The sequence below is a fragment of the Tenrec ecaudatus genome, chromosome 15 (genome assembly GCF_050624435.1).
Source record: "Tenrec ecaudatus isolate mTenEca1 chromosome 15, mTenEca1.hap1, whole genome shotgun sequence".
Taxonomy (NCBI): domain Eukaryota; kingdom Metazoa; phylum Chordata; class Mammalia; order Afrosoricida; family Tenrecidae; genus Tenrec; species Tenrec ecaudatus.
In genome coordinates this window covers 19,736,509-19,759,700 of record NC_134544.1, presented here as the reverse complement: position 1 = coordinate 19,759,700, position 23,192 = coordinate 19,736,509, and the positions used below count along the sequence as shown (strand labels likewise).

Genomic DNA, 23,192 nt, shown 5'->3' with positions numbered 1-23,192 from the left:
CTTGAGATGGAGGTGGGGGAGTCACTCAGTGAGGTGCATAAGTACAACGCAGTGCTGTACAGACACATAGTGCTCACGATGGGGCGTGGATGTCTGCATCTTCGGCAGCTTGAAGCCGTTGTGCCATGTTTCCAGGGGGAGTAAACCTATTGCATGCTTCCTTAGCGTCCTCTGGGGCTTCGTCCCATTTTATGCCTGTCTTCACCTTTCAGTGTGTAATGCGCATCTACATTGTGAGACAGAACACACGTTTCCTAGTGATAATGAAGCCACAGGGTCTACACTGAAAGAAGAGCATATTGTAAGTACTGCACACAGATCTCCTTGAGATCTAGGTCCAGGCCCTTAGTTTTGTCCCCAAATGACCCAGCACCAAGTGCTTCCCACTGCTATTGAGTTGTTTTCAAATCGTAGAGCACAACTGCTTCCTAAGATGCCCGAGGCTTTACGCTTCGTGGAAGCAGACAGCCCAATTTTTCGTTCGTGGGGCAGCTGGTGGGTTTGAACTGCTAACCTTTCAGACGGTAGCCCAATGTTTAACCCACTTTGCAACCAGGGCTCTTTGCCAAGCTCTTAGTAGGCGCTCAATTAACCATCCCGGACTTCTCAGTGATAGGGGAGTTACTCTTTCAAGTTAAGAATTTTCTAGATAAGAGAATGATTGATGCAATTGTGTTGCTCAAGCGCACGTCAGATATCTGAGGGCTGAGTTTATTAATTGCTTGCTTTAATGGAGCAGTTGGTACAAATGTCTATTTTTAAAAATAGCTTAATGCTGACAGACATTAAGGAATCCCATTGTCACCCTGGGACATATGAGGAAATTCAAAAAGTTCTTGGAAAAATTGCATTATCGTTTACTGTAATTCCATTTTTTTCACAGACTTTTTGAAGCCCTCATTGTATAAATAAATACATACTAGTGATGGAAACACATCTTCTAAATGTCTGCATTTATACTTTCTGGCTTCTGCTGCCCTTGGACTAGTTACTTACCTTTCTTAATCTGTTTCATCATCTCAGTTGCTTATAGATGGAAACAGTGTTAATCACTGAAGTAGCTTATACAAAACATCAAGCAGGTACAATGAAAGATGGGACTGACCAAACTCCCTCCCATTAATGACAATATTTACACTGAGACTAGCCACTAAAGAATTGTAAGGAGCAGTATTTTAAAAAATAGGGCAGCATTGCCATAGAAACTTATATTGTTAGACATTTTAATGGACATTACCTAAGACTTGCAAATTGACAAATCACGTAAATTTAAAAAATTTACTTGATTTAGATTTCACTTGAATTAGATTGGTGTATTTGGGAAATAATGAGTAAATTATCTCTCTAGTCTGGTATAGTTTTGAATTAAGCAATTTAAAATATGGATGTGTTAGGACAACGAATTCAATGTATTAGAAAAAATTTGTAAAACATCCAGGACATCAGTATATAATGCAGATGGATTAAAGGTACTTATTAATCATTTTTAAAGAAAAGTGTGTTAATCTGGTAGGCTTGAGAAACAAATTCATAGACGTGTGTGTATAAGAGTTTTATATACAAGAGCAGTTGAATATTGAGAAGCATCCCAGCCCAGCCCAGATCAAGTCCGTAAGTCTATTATTAGCCCCTATGTCCAATACCACTCGATAACATCCTCTTCAGACTCACAAAACACATGCAATGATGCCAAATGCAGGAAGATCACAGGCCAGTGGGTGGGAAGTCTTGTGGATCCAGTGGCGTTGTACATATCTCAGCGCAGACAGGGACCTCCACGCGGCTCCTCCAGCTCAGGGCTCTAGCATAGTTCCATCTGTCTTGTCAGCTGCAGTGTCTCCAAGGGAGTGAGTGAGTGCCCCGCCCCTATCTCCTTAGTGCCTCCAATTGAGGTCATCAAGCTGCGACCTTATTAACAGGTAAACTCACCCCTTCACTCGTAAGTCTGAAATTGATACCATTATGTAATTACCACAAAATGGGTGTTCATTTGGCAAGTGTATTTAAGTTCCCACGTTAGTCTAAAGCTTGCTTTTCAGGTACTTTAAAAGCAAAATAAAATGTGATTGACTTACATTAATTTGTTTCACTTCACATGTTAAGATTGGCATGCGAATTTTCTTATAGAGCTTTGGAGGTTTCCCCATTAGCAGATCTTTCTGGGGGGAAAAAAATCACAAAACTTTATTTTGATGGGCAAAAATTTTATCTGAAGCTAAAAAGATGGAAATTGTAGTATAGGGTTGCATGTTCAGCACTCTACAACATTAATAAAAGCAGTTCTAAAAATATATACTTTGTCTACCCGGTAATTCTGCTCCTCGATATTGCCTGTAAGAAATGGAAACATAAGTCCACTTAAAGGCTTTTGCAGTTTTGTTTATAGCTGCAAGACTTGCAATAGCCAAAACATGGGGACAACAGAGATGTTCAGCGTTTGGCTGGATAAAAAGTTGTGATATTCATCTGATGGCAACTAAAAGGAATGGACAACTGGGAAAACAACAGGAAGCTGGACACTAAAAAGTAGAGTTCTATGCCAAATTTTACAATAAGCAATGAGGGCAATAGACCTGAGGTCATGGCGTTTTTCTAAGGTAGAGATGGGGCGTAAGAGGTATGGGTTACCAGGGGTCTTTCTAGTGTGATGGAAACAGTCTGAGTTGTGATTTGCCAGTCAATTTACTAGTGCTCATCAGGCCTGAGCACCTCACCTTGAAAAGGAGCCTAAGCCAGAGCCTTTAACTTACTGTCCAATGTTAAGCTGGAGAAAGATTTTCCAGGAAATAAGACAGACATGGTGACTTTGGGGCACCCACACCAGGAATTGTCATATTCTTAATTTTTCTCTTTATCTCCAAACACAGACTTCTGTGTTTTTAATACAATTAATATCGATAGAAGATAATCAGGATAGCAAGTTTACATTATGAGCAGCTGAGACTTTTTACTCCCATTGAGATTTAGCCTTAGAAACCCACAGGGGCAGTTGTAGTCTGTTCTGTAGGATTACTCTGAGTCAGAATGGACTCAGTGACAGTGAGATAGATAGATAGATAGATAGATAGATAGATAGATAGATAGATAGATGAATCATTTTAGACCCTGTTTTTTTTTAAAGCTTAGGTCATTACAGCCATGTTGCAGGGTGCACAGAATCTTTGGATTGTTATGTCTTAGTGTCAGCCTCTGCGTGTGCTACAGCATAAGGTATTAACAGTAGGTTGCATAGTATTCCCTTGTCATCGGGCATCGTATGTTTCCCTTTTTCTATTAAGTACCGTGAAAATGGGTGTTTAATTTTATAAGGAGTTCACGGGTTGTTTTTTGCTTTGTTTTTCTCTGTAGAACAAAAATTAAATGGTTAGGAATTCCTGAACTATTCTGACAATAAATAAAAGTGATAAGGTGATCCATACTCCTCCCCATGCCTCAGATAGTGTAATGTTTGTTTGTTGACTTTCACTGCCTAGTAACCAGTCCTCATGTCCTGGCTGTAGCCACCAGCTGCGAGCCTCCTCGCCCCCATCGCCAGCACTGGAGCCAGGTGCTTTGAAGAAAATTCCAGGGAGAAAGGCACCTGGCTCCAGTGCCTAAGATGGGGGCAAGGAGGCTCACAGGTGGGTAGTTACGACCATGAGAATGAGAGAGGTGGTACTTATGCAGTGAAAGTCACCGTTTTACGGTCTGCGGTCTGGGGAGGAATATGGATCGCTTTATCACTTTGATTTCTCTTGTCAGAATAGTTCAGGAATTCCCAACCATTTAATTTTTGTTCCGGAAAAAAACCAAACCAAACCTATGGACTCCCTTTAAATTAAACCTCCATCTCACTGTGCTATTTTGAGGTGCCATCCAGTAGTCCGTTTAACCCACATGACAGCAGGGAACACCGCCCTGCCCCGCCCCACCGTCACCATTGTGCCTGTGCTTGAGCCCATGGTGGCCCCGGGGGTCCGTCCGTCCATCTCGTGGAGGGTTCTCCTATAACAGGGAAAAGAACATGCACACTGCCTGATAATAAGCGCGTCGTATTCAGCCCCGCGTTAATACGTTATGCTGTAGCATGTGCAGTGGCTGACATTAGAATATAATAATTCAGAGATTCTGTGGACCATGCAAAATGGCTGTAACAAGCTAAGTTTTAAAAAGCAGGGTCCAAAATATGGTACATTTACCTATCTAATCTGTCTGCCTATTTACCTATCTGCCAACCTACTTCTGTCTGTCTCACTGCCATAGATTGGATCAGTTCTGACTCATAGAGACCCTATAGCACAGGGAACTGCCTGCATGGGTTTCTGTGGTTGTAGCTTTATGGGAGTCGAAAGCTTCATCTCTCTCCCAGGAAGCGGCTGATGCTCCCTCTAGATGGGAGCCTTGGTGATGTAGTGGCTTAGGAAGTGATTGTGCACTTACTGCAACGTCAGCAGTTTGAAATGACCAGTTGCATCTCCTCAGGAGAACGAGGCGGCTTTCTACTCCAGCAAAGAGTTACAGTTTTGTAAAATCATGGGCAAGTCTCCTCTGTCCTTTAGGGTGGTGACTCGATGGCAGTTGGTTTGTTGCTGTCCATCAGGCTGTGGTAAAGGCCCATATAGCCTTCCAAGCCCAACTCAAACTTCTTCTTGTACTGACCTTTTCTTTGACTGGAGTTCTCTTCCCTCACCATCCTGAGCAGAGTTCATTGTTCACTGGGTTTGCTCCGCAAGTCTGCATTCTCCACGTAGCTGTGAGGCTGTGTAGAAGTCCTGGTGATACAGCAATTTGGTGCTCAGCCAGTGTCCTAAGGTTGGTGGTATGAACCCACCTTTGGGCGCCATGGGAGAGAGAAAGGTCGACTTCCATAAGGACTGCAGCCAAGGAAGTCCTACGGGGGAAGTGCGCTTCTGCCACCAGGACCCGGCCTGAGTCACCCATCATGCAAGAGCACCACCAACCATCCAAGTAGTTAATGAATACACTCATGCCTCGGCTTCTCCTCTGTGAACTTGAAAAGAGTTCGTGACTTTCCCCCTCTTACACTGTTGTGTTGTTGCTTTTTAAAATAACGGTAGTTCATTGTTTTTCACGTGACAGTTTGTAAAGGGTGTGCCTGTGTGCGCGCTTGGATCCGGAGAGTTCTGGATGTGGTGGAGGTGAAGAGCGGCCAGGCTCCCTTTCCTACCTCTGGCACTTCCAGAGAATGCCCCGCGGGCTCCAGTCCACGCCGATTCAAAAGTGCTCGTCTCACCCCTGTCTTCATTCTTGTCTCTCCAAGGGTTTCTTCACATTCCTCCAAAAGAGAGCTTTCTAAAACACCATTCAAATCAAGTGATTTCCCCAACTCAGATCTCCTTATTGACTTAATTTCACAACAGGAGCTCAGTAGAAGGTCAAGGCGATGTCTTTGTCACTTGTTTTTCCAATTATCTGCTCTAAATCCTGTCACATCATAGCCTGACTTCTCTGTAAATATTTAAGGTAATGAAGGAGCTTTGCATAGTGTCTCTGCTGGTCTGGTTGCTTTGCTTGTTACCCATACCGGAGAATCCCGCCCCTCTCCTTCAGGCTCAGGAAGATTCTAGCTTTCCGTATAAAGCACTCCCAGTTCACCGGCCTACATCAGTTTCTGTGTCTTTAAATTCCAACACAATTTTTTATGTTCTGAGCAGTGACAGCATATTTAGTGTACTGTAGGTATAGAGTAAATGGTATTGGTTACTATGTGGCAGTGTAACATCTTCCTGGATAATTTTAGCCCTCCTTCAAAAAAATTTTTTTTAGGAAAATCCATAGATGGCTTCTTGGGAGACCGTGCCCTGAGCAGCCCCGAGCAGCCCCGAGTAGCCCCAGGGCCCACAGTTGTGCTCATCATGTGGCATCCTGAGTCAGGCAGAAGTTGAAATCTTAACTCAGACCTTGGATGTGGTGGTGCGTGAAGCCAGATCGGCTTTTCCTCTCAACCCATTGCAGGTTGCACAATAAATCCTCGCTTTATTTGTGTCTTATGAAACCAAAATTGGTGTCGAGTCAGCTCTGGGCCTGCAAATCAGACAGAAGTCTGTGAAAAAGTGCATGCAATGAATTAAAAGTATTAGATGAGTTTTCTTTTTTTTTACCATGTGTCATTTCAGGCCCTTTTTAGGAGAAAGGAGTAATAAAGCTTTATAGTCTCCCATTAATATTCTGTAGGTTTAGGCCACCGCCTGGCTGGGTCCTCTGTTCTTTCTCTATTTCACAGTAGCTCGGTTCCCTTCAGTAGAGTCTTTAATCACATGGTATAGAAGCAGCTTACTATTAAAATAATAAGAATCAAGCGCTAGTTAGGATAAAGCATGCTATTTCGTTAAAAACAAAGATGACTTTTTTTTTTACAATAAAATGAAGGTTTCTTTAAAAAATAAAGAGGAATAAGGCTTCCTTTCATGAGAGGCTCACGAAACTCTGAAGACGTCTCCAGGCAGGAAGACATTTGGTTTCTTTAGAATCCTGTTTTTCTTTCTCCCATTGCTCCGCAGCCTTTCACAGCCTGCCTGGTCTCAGGTGAACGGAACAGATCTCTTTCCTAATCGGGGACAGCAAAGCCCCACCTTGTCTTACAGGTGGACTGTGCCACCAGCCACCCGCCACCCTGTTGCAGTTCCCCTTTCTGACGGTATCCCAGAAGGAAAAATGGATACTGTGTCTTTAATGGAAAGCCAGAGGTGATCTGGCTCTGGCCTTTGTGTGTATGTGCTGATGTGGAGGGAGGCAGCCAGACAGGCAATGTGTGCAGAGAGACTCGGGAAGCGGCTGCGGATCGATAGGAGTGGTGTGAAGTGAATTAATGTGCGGCAGGCAGTCTGTCTGTCATGAGCATCTCGGTGAATGTGGGCCATGCTGGTCAGTCACTGCAGAGATCGGCCTCCAATAAATGCAAGCCTTCTGCCCGAAAAGAAGCTATCGCGAGCCTCACACTGCCTCCTCCTGCTTGTGAAGCCTCGCTTGATGCAGGCCTCAGGTGCATTGCAAATGGTCTCCTCGCCCCTGTGTTGGTTGGACCACTGGAAATCTCCAGTGGGGAGCAAGTGATGAGACAGGACTTACCTCCGTCTTTCCATCTCGGGGGAGATCCCTGTTACCTTTTACTAATGAATATAAACACATTGGCATAGTCTTCTTTTATAGTCTTTCATTCATGTATTCATCCTCTTCAGCCCACAGCAGTATTACTGTTTATTGCCTCCATCGAATCTTCCGTCAAGCAGTAAAATGATCAGGATCCGGAAGGTTGTCCTCTCTTGGTGCTGCTTCGAGGGCTGCCTTTTAAAAGCTACGGCTTCAGTTCTGGTATTTAATCTTGGCTTTTTAAGTTCACCACAGCACAGAAGACAATGCCTTCCCATTTACCATTGCTCAGATGGCATTAGTCAGTAGGGATAAGATGGCGACGGAGAGAGGCCATTTGCAGGCTTTAGAAGGGAAGTTTACAACGATGTAGCTTATAGTGCTGGTGGGGAGGGGCAAGCACAGTTTGATTTTACTGATTTGGAAAACAGCATTTTGTTCTGTGCACCATCCACCTCCCTCCTAAAGTGATTAAAACTGTTGCATATGAAGGGGAAAGTTCCGTATATCAAGAACTCGGTCCATGAAGAGTGACCTCAGTATTGAGAAATGTGAGTGGCAGGGAGATCAATACTCCCCTCCCCCTTTTCTCCCTCTGCTGCTCGTCACTACACCCCTCCACCCTCTTGCTTTTACGTCCAAACATAGACCCCCTTTCTGCTCCTTGCCATCGAGCCCCGTATCCTCACCTCTTCCAGGGCGCAGACAGAAAGCTGCCTGAATGTTGGCACCACTCATGGCCCCCTCCCTCCCGTTCATCTCTGCGAAACCCTGCTTGCTCCTGCAGCTTCCTTCCCCTGGCCTGTGTGTTCCAGCCCCCGCAGCATTTTCCCATTGCTCCACCCTGGGCCTCCGCTTGAGCAGCCAGGACATCCAGTCAGTGATTGATTCCCCCCTGCAAAGTGGCCAAAGCAAGTGAGTTAGACAACACTCTGTTGTCCCCCATAACGGTTTTCCTGGATTCCTTTCTCAAGAGTCCATCTCCCCACCTTTCTTCCCAGACATCTTAGGCTGTTGGCTCTGCTGATGCCCATCCAACACGGGTGCTGACACTGCTGGTATTTGAAATGTCCTTGTGACATAAGGAAGCTTCAAAAAGCTCATGGAAAAATGGAGTTGAAAGATGCGGGAACTTGTCCATCACTGTTTGAAACCCGCTTGTAGCTTCTAGGATCGCAGCAGTATGCCAGCCACCACAGTCTTGGCACACTGCCAGAGTAGAACCCCACTGATGGGGCATGCTATGAGGATGCTGACCCGGCCTCAGTGGAGCACCCAAGCTCAGACAGACTTGGAAGAAAGGCCTGGCTATCTGCTTTAAAAAGCAACCGTTGAAAACTCCACGGACCATATGATTTTAATTTGCAACTGATTCCAAGGCTGAGACAGGACCCAGCACTGTTTCGTTACATTATATAAGGACCACTGCCCATCAGGGATGGCAGCCAACATCAAGAACACCGCCCCCCTTTTTTTGTGTGTGAGAAGTTTGGGCGTGGGGACTCACAGGTACTTTCAGTGTCTTCTTGATGTTGTTAGGCGCCATCAAGTCGCTTTGACTCAGAGCCACCCTCTGCAACAGAACGCAGCACCGCCCAGTCCCATGCCATCACATAATGCTCTTAGGCTGCAGCCACTGGACTTTCCATTAATGTGTTACATGAGTAATCTCTTTCCCCCAAACACACAGTGTTTTGTTCTAACATATTTAAATCACATCCTTTGTGTCATGGCATTGAAGGTTTTTAATTCTACCGAAGATGTCTTTATTGAACCTTTTTGAGGTGCCCATCACGCTACTAGTTTAAAATTACGAGGAAACCTAAAACCCAAACGCACCCGACCCAGGACCCGCTCACGGTGCCTCTGTACGGTTTGCCAGGCTGCGCGCACATCTTCGTCCGGGCAGAAGGGCAACCCCATCTTTCTCTGTGGAGTGGCTGGCGGGTTGCAGCTGCTGCGTCACCAGCGCTCCTAATTCGGATGCAGAGTGCACTACGTCTTGTTAGATTTTATGATACGCTTTGACATATCATCAAGTAAATACCACCATGTAACTCGTTTTTATGCTCTTGATGGTCAGTACACAAGAAATGGAAGTCCGCATTCATGTCCCCAGGACTATTTCCTCTTCTCTGGCCGTGAGGAAGATCTTTGTCCTTCCCCTTTCATGTGAAGTAGGTGAAGGGGAACAGCCGGTCATCAGGGGTACGTTGAACAGTCCGTGCACAAGGTTTCTCAGCTCATCCATTGCAGGCCCTTGTGTGCCGGCACTGTTCCCACCTGCTCCTCCTGCTTCCTCCTCCCTTTGTTCCTCCTGTGAGCCTCTGACCTTTGTTGTTGGGTCAGTGCTGTCCTTCTGATCTCAAGTGGTTAATGAGTCTCCCGCAGAGGTCAATTCAGTTCCAGACCTGTGTTGAAGGTCATTGTTTCCAAGGTCCCACCTGTGACTATCTGACCAGTCAGCCTGGTCTCTTTTATAGAAAATTTCATACTATAGAAAGGTGTTTTGTTTGTTTTTTTAAATGCCAGGAAGAAAGTCAGACTTTTTCTCCTTTGGCATATTCTGTTTCTTTGAAAACAGTATTGTGTTCACAGTTCTTATTAGTTATGATGATGTTATGGTATCGTTTTTTAAAGAGGCTTACAAGGTTATAAGACATGCATATTAAAACTCACCCTGTTTAGTAAGCAGCTCTATGATTCTGGTGTCCGCCTTCACAACACAATACAGATTATTATCTTCTCTTCCCTCGTGGCAGTCAATCTTTTACCAACCCCTAGCTCCCGGCTAGCACTGCTTTGGGGTCTGCCCCTATAGCTTTGCCTTTCCTAGGCTGTCTACTGTAGAGTCTACGTGTTATCTTGAGGTAACATGTAGCCAAATACTATGAGCCTAGAGATAACCAACTTATGGCATCAATTGAAGACACACACACACACACACACAGTGTGTAGAAGAGTTCAGTAATGACTTAGCTGAATTTAAAATAACTGTATTGTTCAAAAGTTGAAGTTCAGAACCCCATTCATTATTTCCTTAGGATAAAGCAGTTAAACATTAGTTTCCAGTGATCCACACCATCTCAATGTGAGAGTTGAGTGCAGTACATTGGTCTTTCCAGTCTCATGGCCTTTTCTGTCTTCTAGCAAAGTTAGGTAGGATTCTCAGGTCAGTTACCATTCCAACTCAGCCTTTTGACTGGGTTGGGATATGTAGCTGATCCTCAATTCAGTCCTGGTTCTTGAGTCCAGTAGCTGTGTATTTTGAGCAGTCACTTAATCTGTTTGACCAACTGGGGTAAATGTGCCTGGTTTTGTAAACTTTATTGTTTGCAGACTCTCTGATTTTATGGAAGTGGAAAATAAATCACTTGTGTCTTAATGTGCTTTCCCTGTCTATGTTATTATTTACAAAAATACCCAAGATCAAGGGAGGAACAAGATTGGGAGAGTTCACCCATTTATATTTTGATTCAGTAATATGAAATAATGTCCTTTGATTTTTGTACTTACAAAGCAAATCTCTATTTAGAAATGGCCTGTCTACCTTCTTCTACTTTGTGGTGGCTTTACGCCCTGCTATCTTTAATTAAGTGATTAGCTGGGTGACATTTCTTCTAGTAAGGTCTCTACTTTAAAATTGTATTTTGTAAATGTAATAATTAAAAATACTTTAAAAAGCATTTTATTGACATATACTTCATAAATCACACAATTAAATCATCCAGTCTTTAAGATTTGTACACTCATCACCACAATAATCTCAGAACATTTTCTTTCACACTCTACATGTTTAGCTCTCCATTTCCCCATCCTCCTCTGCCATGCCCGTGGGCAATTATCACTCCAGTCGCTATCTCTACAGAACTGCCTATCATTGATTTCACACACAGAAAATCATACAAAACACAAACAGGAAGCAAGCAAACAAATAAAACCAACCACAACGACTAGACAGAATGTAGGAAAAACTCAATTGAAAAGAAAGCAGACAATGTCAAAAGTGAAACAACTATGAAATAAGGTGTTACATTTTAACCTCGCTGCATCTGCCGTTAAATGTACGATGCTGTATGTATAATAGCAAGACTCATCACATCCCTCCTCTATGGCTCGAGGGGGTTCACAGGAGGCTCAATCTGGGTGGGGATCCTGCAAATGGGTCTGGGGCTTCCACCATCATCCAATCCTTCTTCAAACCCGTGTTCACAATTTAAGCTCTGATACCATTCCCTCCTCTGGATTTTGGTTTTGTTGTTTACAATCCTTGGATCACACAGGCTGGTGTATTTGTTCCATGTAGACTTAGGTGGCTGCTGTTTTAAGACAAGCCTTTTAAGCTCCAGCTAATATTCTTTCTGATACCTGGGCATCATCTGGTTTCACCATCACACTTTGGTATGGCGCCCATATCTTCATTGATCTTGTCATGAGGGCAAGCATCGAGCAGGGCCAGGACATAAGAGCTAATTGCTCATTGATTAGGGCCAGAACTTAAGTGCAAGCCCCAAATCCATTCACATATCTTAAGTTTGCATATGTCTCTGGCTTCCTTTAGATACATCCTTACCATTTTATTATAGAGAACATTAGAAATGATTCCACTGAGGCATAAGGTAATTCTTTAATTTAGCCAGTAGTATAGAATTTAAAACACAATTGAGAAAAGGAAATTTTACAAGCCGAGGCCTGCTTCAGACTGGAATACATGAATTGTCGACTTGTAAGTGACTGGACACCACCCAGTGGAGGTTGGTGATTGGGCATAACTTTCAATAATGTCCATAAAGGTGGACCCGTTCCCGCCAGATTAATGTCATGAGAGCATTAAAGTAGTAAATATACGGTGGTTCTGGGCTTCCAGATACTGGGCACCCTCAAAGCAAGAGCTCCAGACTAAAGTCCATTCGTAAAGTCTATACGATTGTCAGTTCGTAACTGGGACATTAGTCATCTGCTGCTGCTCGCACTGGGCAGTCCCGCCGTCAGTCGATGGAGTATGCCTGTTCTTTAAACCTGCTACAGGTGGGTTTGAGGTCAAGCCTAGGTCACCAGGGGCTGGGTAGAAACGTGTCCAATTAGGAACATAATAGTGGGCTTGTTCTCCCCTTGTGTTCTATATAAGTATTGTGAAGTGTTTGCTACCAGCAGAAATGTGATTGCCTTCCCCAAGACATACATACCCCCCCTCCTCATCTTCACTCGAATTTCCAACAAGGTTCGCTTATCCCTCTCTCCGAGTGTCTGTGGACTTGGGTGACCGTGAGCACATTGTTGGATGGCAGCCACTGAATGGTCTTCTTCTCTCCACATCTTGAAAAACATGCCCACCTGAGGTGAGGTCTCCTCTGTCGAAGTGATTAAGTACAAACACGTTTGTAAAGGGATGCATTGTTATTTTGCATTCTACATAGAGCATTGGTTTAGCAACGCCTTATTGATAGATGGATTTGGGGTGGGGCCACTCTGAACAGGTGCTCGTAGTAAGTTGGTGCCTTTTCTCCCCAGGTTGCAATCATTAGGACTTGGAGACTGCCTACTCGTAGGTCTAGTTTGAAATCACTAATGGTGGCTTCACTACTAAAATCCTTCGCTTTCTCTGTTGCTAATCCTGAAGCAGCACGATTGAGTTGGACACAGAAGCGTTTGCGTTCATATATCCTGGGATTTCAGACATTTGGGGGGGCTACCGTGTGTCATAGAGTAGCCAGCCTGTGAGCGTAGTTAGGGCCATGACCTTTCAGTAGGGCTTTGGTCATTGCTGAGCACAAACCATTGTCACCACTGGGGAAAGTGAAATGCCATTATTTGGTATCTGTCGGGGATTGGATCCAGGACCCCTGGGGATACCCAAATCCACACATGCTCAAGCCCCTTTTATAAAATAGTGTACTGTACACATATTGCGGGGGCAGTGAATCATTTACCATGGCTCTGTAGTCAGTCTCTTAACTTCGACCCAGGGTGTAAATCCCAATTTTGTCTCTTTTCTTCCCATCTCCGATTTATAACTCCCACCAAAGGAAATTTGCCTGCATGGGGAGGGAAGAGACAAGTAGGACTCACTGCGAGAAATTACCAATAGGCGTGCCCTCCTGCTGCATATAAAATGAGCCCTCTGAGACGCAGCCATCTCATTACAAGTAAGAGCCAGCAGTGCGTACTCTGGCCCTGAGATCCCTGCTCAGAGACCGTCTTCAAGCCCAGAAATGCAGTGTCAGGGCAGCAGCAGAACCAGGAGCCAGAAGGTGAAACAGTGGTGGACTTCTCAACCCAGGGAGCACGTAAGCTGAGTGCTTTTGTGGGGGAGGCTAGTTGCAGAGGAGTGGGGTGCCTCTGGGTACCTAATTGTGGGTGTTGGGCTTGCTGACCTGCTGAGCTTGAACTAGAATGCCCGCAGGTTGAGCCTCACAGGTGAGTGGTATGCCCCTTTGGGCATTAATTAGCAGACCTGGAAGATCTTTGTAACAGATCCTTATAACTCGACCCTGAGTTTACACACTGGCACTGGCATTACAACTTGTTGGCTTCCTTAATAAACCCATGAATCATGAAGTTTGTCTGTGAGCCTAGTGTAGCTATTGCAGTGGCTATTAGAACCACTTGAGATGAAGTAGAGAAGTAAAATTGAAAACATTGAGACAGCATACATATAACGCATGCACATCCTCCTGTATTCTTTTTAATTTTCTTCCTGCATTTAAGTCACCTCTAGAATATTTACCAGACTGAAAGATAATTCAAATTATCTGTGAATAGAACTCTGCTCCTTACTTTCTGAAGAATTTCTTTGACCATTTAATTGCTCCCCTCAAAAGAATGTTTGTATCCAAAATTGAGCCTGCAGATTCGAATGGGCGGTCAGAAAGCAGATTCACATACATCAAGTTCTCATGTGGAATTGTTTGATCCCCTGATCTAGTCAATGGCTGCTTTTAAGGAGGGTCTTCCAGTAGGGTGGCTATCTGACTTCAGATCTAATCCTCTCCTAGAGGAAGGTACTGAACTGTTTCAGGCACTATATTCAAGGTCTCTTCCTTCCACCCGGTGTGTAAATCCCACTTTTGTCTCCATTCTTCCAATCTCCAATTTATAAACAAACTACTATTCAAACGTAATTTTACAGCAGTTCACTCACGAATCCTGCTTTCTGTCTACATCAGCTAAAATAACTCACAAAAACATGGAAGCTCAGTAAAAATGTGCTTCAGTATCCTTTTGTTTTTCCAGGTCATGTTTAGAAGGAAATCATCTGTAGCCATTAAAAATATGATTATTTTTCAAAAGAGTACATGTTAATATTCATGAAATACTAAAGAATTTGTATCCAATAAGTAAATTCTAGCATTAAAGACTTGGGTCTATTTTCCTGAGCCTTTAAAAAGTGAACCCTGTGTTTTCCATTTGTTTTAGCTGGAGTCACAGCAGAAGCCATTCAGACCACCGCTGCTGCTCCCGACACCTCAGGGACAGAGACCAAGGTCCAGGAGGAAGAGCATGACCTTGTGGACGATGACATCACAACTGGTAAGGAGCGACAAACCTCCTTACTAGACTCTAGGAATAAATGTGCTGAGGGGAAGGATTGGAAATGTATTGATGGCATGTTCAGTTTTAGGAGACTCTTCTCTGTCCTTTGTGATCGTCAGCTGGAACCACGTGGAACAATGTGCCTACTAGCTATGCACTTGATTTTTGGCCGACCTTCTGATTTAGAGGGCAGTTCATGACAACAGCCTGGGGACATGTAAAAGAGTTTACACACAGTATTTGTGGAGGATTTTCCAAGTACAGAGCAAACTGAAGCATACTAAAACTGTCATAGCCAAAACCAAGCTCGCAGCTATCGAGGCGGTGCTGACTCACAGGGCCTCCCAGCGGGTTTCCGAGCCTGTAACTGGTAGAGCCCCATCTTTCTCCCTCAGTGCTGCTGCTGGTTTCGAATCGCAGCCCATGGGGATTGTGGCCTGATGAGTAACACCTATGCCACCGGGGCTCCAAAGGTGTAATAACAGTATATGTGACAGAGGCTATAAAAGGAAACTTAAATATCCCATACCTTTAACTTAGAATTATATGCTGCCTTATAAAATTATTTGAATTGCCTATTGGATATTCATATTTGTATCGAGCATATACATTAGCATGAAGTAATCCTATATATATATTTGCACTGTATATCAAGTATGCTTATATAGTACATATAAAGCCAAGTATGTTTATTTACATGAAGTAAACTACAGTAGGAGTCCTGGTGGGGTTGGGGCTATGCATTGGACTGCGATCTGCATGATTGGCAGTTTGAAACCATCATCAGCTCCGAGGGAGAAAGACTGGGCTTTGTATTCCCACAAGCAGTTATAGTCTCAGTAACCACACGGAATCGCTATGAGTCAGCATTGAACTGGATGGCAATGAGGTTGGTGTATTTTTTTGTTTTTGAAACTATAGATACATACACAATATATGTGTATTTCAGCTTTTATAATTTATAGAAAGTTTATCAGTTGCAATTACTTGATATCCAAAGGCAAATTCTTTGAATGCAGGGGATAAAAAGTAACTAATGTACCTATTTTTCTTGATACTAAGATTTACAAACTTACATCTGGCAGAAATGGTTAAAATGTAAATGCAATCATGTAATTATAATGAAGCCAAAAATATTAGCTTACAAATAGTACTTTCAGAAGATACTTGCCAAGAAAAGGTTAAAAGGACAAAGGAGCAATTAAAGGAAAGTTTTCTCTGTCGTGGGTGTTTTTTTTAAGCTCTACATAAATGCTACATAGATTCTCCCATGCATGTGTGTGTGAAAATTGAAAACTGAGAGTTCCAGTTTTTCATATGCTGTTGTTAGCTGAGGGAGCCCTGGTGGCGTGTGGGTTTCCCATTAGGCTGCACCCACAGAACCGATCTGAATCCGCCAGCTGCTCCTTGGGCCCAGGATAGGCTTTCTGTGCTCATCAAGTGTTACCGTCTCCGAACTCACAGAAGCGTTCTGCTCTGTCCTGTAAAATACCAAGTGCACTGCCATCGGGTCGATGCTGACTCACAGCTACCCGGCAGGGCCGGGTAGACCTGTCCCTGTGGGTTTCTGGGACCGGCCAGAAGCGGAGCAGCTGGTGGCATTCCAGATAGCAGCCCAGTGGATAGGGTCACGCACTGGAAGGTCGCTTTGAGTCGGAATGGACTCAGTGGCCGTGAGCTTGTGTTTTTGTTTTGTTTTTTTAATTGTTTCGTGTTAGCTCCAGCTGAGTTGGTTCGTGGTCACCCCATACTGTCCGCAATGTATATGCCTTCATTTTAAGACTGGAGAGAACTGAAACCATTGTCTCCAAATGCAAAGACATGATAATCTGTGTATATGGATGGAGCCTGTTGAGTCACCTGTACTGGCTGACTCATTCCCACCTGGTATCATCAGCCCAGGTCAGCTGAGCATCACGTCAAACTGTCGCCACCGAATGCCTTTAACATTTTCCACTGTGGAAAGACCTGAGGGACCGTCTTTTGCTCCTGGACACTTGCAAAGGCTGTATCGCACACCCAGTGCAGATTGCATTGCACTCTGCAAAAGACAAAGCAGTGGGAACATCAGAGGTCGCCAGAGGGCTAAGGAGAAGGATGGGAAAAATGTTTCAGGCAGTGAAGTTACTCTGTATGGTATTGTAATGTCAGACTCGACTGGCGACACCATGCATGCAAATAAGCAGCTGTCCAAGGTGGGCGCCTTTGTTTCCCAGTAGAAGGGAGAGATGGTGGCGGGGGCTACCTGTTACTTTTTCATTCTAGTGTATGCGTTCCTGGGTGAGAAAACAGCTGCCCAACTCAAGCCCACATCTTTTCAGAAACTTCAGCCTTTCTGAAAGTCATCTAGCCCTTCATAATTCGGGAAATTGTTTCAGTGGCTATATTTCACTTGTGGATTTTTTTACAGGTACTCCTTCTCTTATTCTACTTCATTGCTGTCCTTTTACTGTTATAAATGTTTGTTTGGTTTTCATTCCCCTTGTCAGGTTTAAATGCCTTTTCTATAAAAAGTAAATTGTTTCATTCACAGGGGGAAAAAAAGGCGCTTCTTCTTGAGTTTCAAATCAAGTAGAGTAGCTCACATGGCCTCTGGAAGAAAGGGTGGGCTCGTGTGCCCTCGAGTAAGCAAGCATTCTCAAAGCAGGACATTGAACGTTAGCAATTGTGTGCTTCCAGTCTGAGAGAGCACTGCTGGGTTAGTCCGGTGCACTCCACAATCCACGAGGCTAGACCGTGCGAGGCCAGGGTGGAGAAGAGTGCAGTAATGCGACATAAACGAGATTTAATCTGTAAGAATGTGGTTAAACGTGTGACGAATGTCTCTGACCAGTTGAGTTATTCTTTCATGCCACGGCACGCCAGGCAGGGCAGGGCAATATCCTGCCGGTGTAAATAACCAAAAAAAGGCTTCCTTCGCATGTTGCCAAAGCAGCTTGCATGCTGTAGTCTGTGGCTTGTCTAGGGTGTCTTTCGTGTGTGTGTGTGTGTGTGTGTGTGTGTGTGTGTGTGTGTCTGTCTGTCTGTGTGTGACTGTGGCTTGCTTTGGGTGCCTTTCGGGTGTGTGACTTGATTAAGCGGTGGTATGGATTTTTGTGCATGTTTAGAAGAAAACCATATTTCGTCTCATTGACTAGAGTCCTGTATAAATTGCATTAGGAGAACTACGGTGGCTGCATTGGGAGAAACCTGTTTCACGCACAGCAATCTCATGCGGGGTGCGCACACTGCCACCTGGGGACATTGGCCCATTGGCTCGGAGAGAAACCTGGTGTGTCCTTTTGTGAGATACCGAAACAAAGAATTGCCCCCTTCAGCATTTCTATAAAGCAACTAGAGATTCCACCGCAACAGAAACGTACCTGCTCTTGTGAGCCCGTATTTGGAAGCTGTGGTTAGGCTAATGTGCATAATTGCGTGCGCGGTTTATTTGCTAGTAATCAAGAACTTGATGCTTTGAACCGCTCTGACCAAGAGCACATTTAAAGGTGACATGCAGTGGAGGTCTTAGTGTGTGTATAGAGGCAGGATGATCCTCTGATCCTTTCTGGAATTTTCCTCTTGGTTGGGAATGAATGAGCTCTGAATGTTTGCCTTAGGACACCTGAAGCGGAGCCTCCCAGTCTTTGTTAGTATTGGTCTTAAAAGGTAAAGAACTATGATGCATAAATGTTGGTGATGATCAATTGGAACTAATTGAATTTATTTGCAATGAATAGTCTTAACGGGAAGAGAACAGCTGGAAAAATGGGGAGAAAAAAATTGAGTCTTGATTGAGACAATTTAAACCTTCACCTTGTCATTTAGAAAATATGCCGCAGCCTCGTTCTCTCTTCTTAGAGCGAATCTCTATTGATCGGCTCTACAGAGTAAAGCCGGTCTGCTTTGGCCAACCTGCACACTCCGCTTTTGCTTAGCATTCTATCTTAAGGTCCACATTCTTTCTGTGGGTCCCACCTTTTAAATTATAGATCATCATCAGCGTTGAGATTTGGTGGAATTCATTTTGGTATGTATAAAAATACTAAAACTTGTGTTCCACATTTTTAAAAGAAAATGGGAGAGTGCAAATGGGAAATATGCTTTTTTTTTTTTAGCAGGTTTGCCTCAGATTTTACAACGTTCTGTATGTTTGAAATCTGTCTCTTCACCAACCATGTTTGTGTGCTTTTTTGAAGTAAAAATGACAGCATTGTGTTCCTAGGTTATTAATTTCAGAATCAAAAGATTGCTACTTTATGCCTGTTTGTTTGCTTTTGCATAAATACTTTTATTTTTATCACTGCAATTTAAATCATGTCAATATGTAACCAATATAAACAATATGCCATTTTCATCAGGACACTAAGTTATCTTCACAGAGTAAATCTTAACTAAAGATAGGCATAAAGCACATCAATTTTCAGTAGGTCTTATTTTTTAAATGAGACCTTTGGGGTAGTTTAATTTTTCTTCGAGTAGTGCCTTTTTTTTTTTTTTTTTGCATTCTCGGTGGGGTGAAGAAAGCTGATGGTGCCTGGCTGTCAAAATATATAGAATCTGGGGTCCTATAGGCTGGAAGATAAACAAGGGGCCATCTAACCGAGAAACAACAAAGCCCACATGGAAGCACACCAGCCTGTGAGTTCACAGGGTGTTGAAGGGATTAGGTATCAGGCATCAAAGACCAAAAAATAAAAAATAAATAAAAATCACAGCATTGTGAATGAGGAGTGCGGAGTGGGGGACCCAGGTCCCATCTGTGGGAAATTGGACATCCCCTTGCAGAAGGCCTGCTGGGAGGAGACAGCCAGTCAAGGTGCAATGTAGCAACGGTGAAATATACAATTTTCCTCTAGTTCTTGAATGCTTCCTCTCCTCCACTATCATGATCCCAATTCTACCTTACATATCTGCCTGGACCAGAGGATATACACTGGCACAGATAGGAACTGGGAATACAGGGAATCCAGGACAGATGAGCCCCTCAGGATCAGTGGTGAGAGTGGCGATATCGGGAGGGTAGAGAGAGGGTGAGGGAGAAAGGGGGAACATATTACAATGTCTACATATAACCTCCTCCCTTGGGGATGGACAGCGGAGAAGTGGGTGAGAGGAGACGTCAGATGGTGTAAGATATGACAAAAGAATAATTTATAAATTATTAAGGGTTAAAGAGGGAGGGAGGGAGGGAGGAAATGAGCTGATACCAAGGGCTCAAATAGAAAGCAGGTGTTTTGAGAATGATGATGGCAACATATGTACAAATGTGCTTGACACAATTGATGTATGTATGGATTGTGATAAGAGTTGTATGAGCCCCTAATAAAATGATATATATAAAAGATTTCCCACCGCAGCCCCCATGCTACATTTTAAAGCAACCTTGCCATGCTTGCAGGTTACAAGGACTTTGGGAAGGGTTTCCTTCACAGATCTGTATGGGCCCTTTAAGAAGATCACTTCTGAGTGTCAGACTGCAGTGCTCCTGCCTCTGGTTCAATATGGCAAGGACACAACCTGACCATGTTACTGTGATCAAGGGTCAGAAGTCACTGCCATGGTCACAAGGAGACAGCTAGACACTGCATCAGCAGTGCAGTTGACAGAGCCTACAACTTACAACAAAGACCGTGATGATAGCCGGGCCAGAAGGGATATGTTATTGACTGTACTTGGTTTACTTTCGGAGATATGGTTTTGTAAAATTGTAACTACCTTTTAATTAGTAATCCAGAGGTAAGCATTCCTCTACCTCTTGTCGATGAATAGATGCTCAGAATGCACGCATCTCACTGGCGCCACACACTCAGCGCTGACGGAACTAGCCTGGCCACGTTCTCTCTCATTCTCGGGTCCCCTCGGAGACATGTGTCTTTAATGGAATCTTTGCAGCTGGGGACTTTTCCTGATGTCCACGTTGTAGACTTCGGGAAAGCATACTATGGATACTGTGTAAGGTGCACTTCTCCAGGTGTACCTTTGCATTTTCTTGGATTGTGGAATCCTACAGTTTCTTATAGGAGGACCTACTGTATCTCAAGTTCTTACTTTACAATCTAGCCCATTCATAATCTTTCTTAGAGAACACACACAGCTGATAACCAGGGTCACAGGACACCTTTGACCTCTCAAGTAGAATCTGCAAAGCCAGATTTCACATGAGGAAATCTAGCGGTGACTACAGTACTAGGCACATCATCATGAATAGCATACAGTCTTTGTTTTTAGTATTTATCCAACAAATATATATCCAGGGCTCTCATGGCCAGCAGGGTTTTCAGTGTTTGGGGTCTGCCAGTGAAGAAAACAGAGCTTTGTCACATGGAGCAAGTCCAGCGGTAAGAGAGGAGGCATTAATGTTAATAATAAATACCTAGTGTGTTGGAAGATGAATCCTAGGAATAAAGAAAAACAAGAGAAGGGCAAGAGGAATCGAACTGGTTTTGTGCTAAGCACGTTGCACTTGGCTAGAACAAAATTTCTATGAGGTTGGTACTAGTTTTTCCAAATACTTAGACAAGGAGATGGCTTTAAGAGGTAGCTTGCGCAGGGCCAATCACATACACCGGCAGGCCGGTCTGATTTCAAAGCCTGTGCGGTGGCAAGCAGCACCCTTCCCTGCCCCGCATTTTCAGTCCAACTCTGTGAGTTTGGGAAGATTTCTTTTCAGCCTGAAAAGTGAAATGACTTCACCACCCACCTGCATGTCTGGAGATACTGGGTAATTACTTTGATGGCACACTCATTCTCAAAAATGCAAGCGTATTATCTTTGTCTCCTTTAAAAAAAAATCAAATTTCCTTTTTGTGCTTTCCATTTCCAGCCATTATTTTGGGCGACAGTCATGTAAGGCTCTAAGTATAAATATTTTTCATTACTAAACAGTTACTTCATTGCACCTGTGTAAAAATGCAATGTCCATTGTTCTGTCTAGCTTTTTGAAGTCATCAATATAAAGCTGACACCTTAGCATATATTCATGTACTAAGCTGAATAAGGACTTCTAGTCTGAGACTAAATATTGATTTGTGCCTTTTACCACTTCCCGAAGACCCGATTCCTAAGATGTTGTTTATATATTTATTCTGACTGAAAGATAAGAAATTTAACCTGTTAACGTGCACATACACTCCCAAGAACCAATTCCAAGGCTTTACAGCATTATGTGCACAGAAATCAGTGTTTTATTTTGGGCACTGGACTTGGCCCCTCTGCCCTGGGCCTTCTCCTCGTTCAGCTTAGCACCGTGACGAGCTGAGGAACGCTAGATCTCTGTGCATTCTCCGTCACTCGTTCCAGATTGCCCGCGCTGCCCTTGCTTTTGACTACAGAACTATGCAAAATGGGGAGGGGGTTCCTTTGGTGAGGCTCTCAGATAATCAATTCATAAAGCTGGTTTACTTCCCCTTCAGTTTGTATGCAAACAGGAAGAAAAATCTTTCATTGCACTATCTGAGTCGAATGAATACTTGATTCAAAGTAACTTGCCTTCCTTTACTTTCTATGTCAGAGAAGCAAATGTAAATAAAAACACGTCTTGATTAATGATTTTTAGTGCTTGGCTTCGGTTTGTTGATAAGGATGTGAAGTTGAGGTTTCTAAATCAGGTGTCTGAGAGGTTTTGCCATCAATATCACAAGACATCAAAAGTGGTAGACTCCATTCATTTTTTGCCTCAGGGTGATTTTGCTTGCTCTTTCATATGATTCTAAGGATCCCTGACGGGCTAATGACCCCCTGCTCCCCATCTTGAACCTAGGCTTCTCTAAGGAGTGGTGAGAGTATATATTCTCCTTTGGTCTGAGTGTCCCATAGCTGCTTGAAAATCGGTTCCAAAGTGAGTTCACGTCCTCTTCCTTCAAGTTGCCTCCGCTTATAGGCATATCTCGGGTAAAAGCATCACTGTGGTATTGTTAGTGTCTGAACGTCTCCAATTAGAAACCAAGTAGCAATCCTGCTTTCCCACTTCCCACCAGGTTCTGCATGCAGCTGGTACCGATTCTTGTTATATAGGGCCTCTACCTTATCTTTCAGTGGTTTTCCTCTTTTCCTTTCCCAAGCAAACTAGCGAGGTCCAGACTTGGATTTTTCTCTGCTCCGGAATGTACAATCATTGCATTTTCCTGCGTGCCTAAAAGCAAGTACAGGTGACCATAAAGAGCCCGTACATTGCATTTGAATGTTCAGCTACTCCTCTGAAGAATTTTGGAAGCTTAATATTGATGTCTTATGACCAATGAAGAGGTTGTTTCTTTAAATGAATTAATCTCATCAGACGTGCTATAACATAAAACGACTTTATGCCACTGTCACGCTGGCACTAAATCTTTTATAATGTTGTTTCCCAATCACTAGGCCTTTATTGTATTTTTTAAGGTAAATATAGGCTATTTGCTTATAAATCATTTGTAGAGAGTTGGCCAGATAGAGTAGTTGTCATCATCTTAGCACATTCATTTCAAATGGACATATTTAAAAGGAGGGGCTTGAAATGCCCCTCTTAACAACTTTCTAGCCTGCTTATTGAGTGCTTTAAAGAGGGGCAGGGTGACCCTAGGCCCTTTTTGATCCGCACAGCTCATGGCAGT

The 23,192-nt window shown here is 43.6% G+C and overlaps 1 protein-coding gene across 2 annotated transcripts in view; it reads left to right on the top strand.

Moving 5' to 3' along the window:
* Nucleotides 1–23,192, top strand: part of WDR7 (WD repeat domain 7) — a 363,988-nt gene that overhangs the window by 137,758 nt on the left and 203,038 nt on the right. For both annotated transcript variants that reach the window (XM_075532929.1, XM_075532930.1), the window contains one exon: nt 14,506–14,619. In XM_075532929.1, coding sequence (XP_075389044.1) covers nt 14,506–14,619 — 114 coding nt within the window. The remainder of the gene's footprint in view (nt 1–14,505; nt 14,620–23,192) is intronic.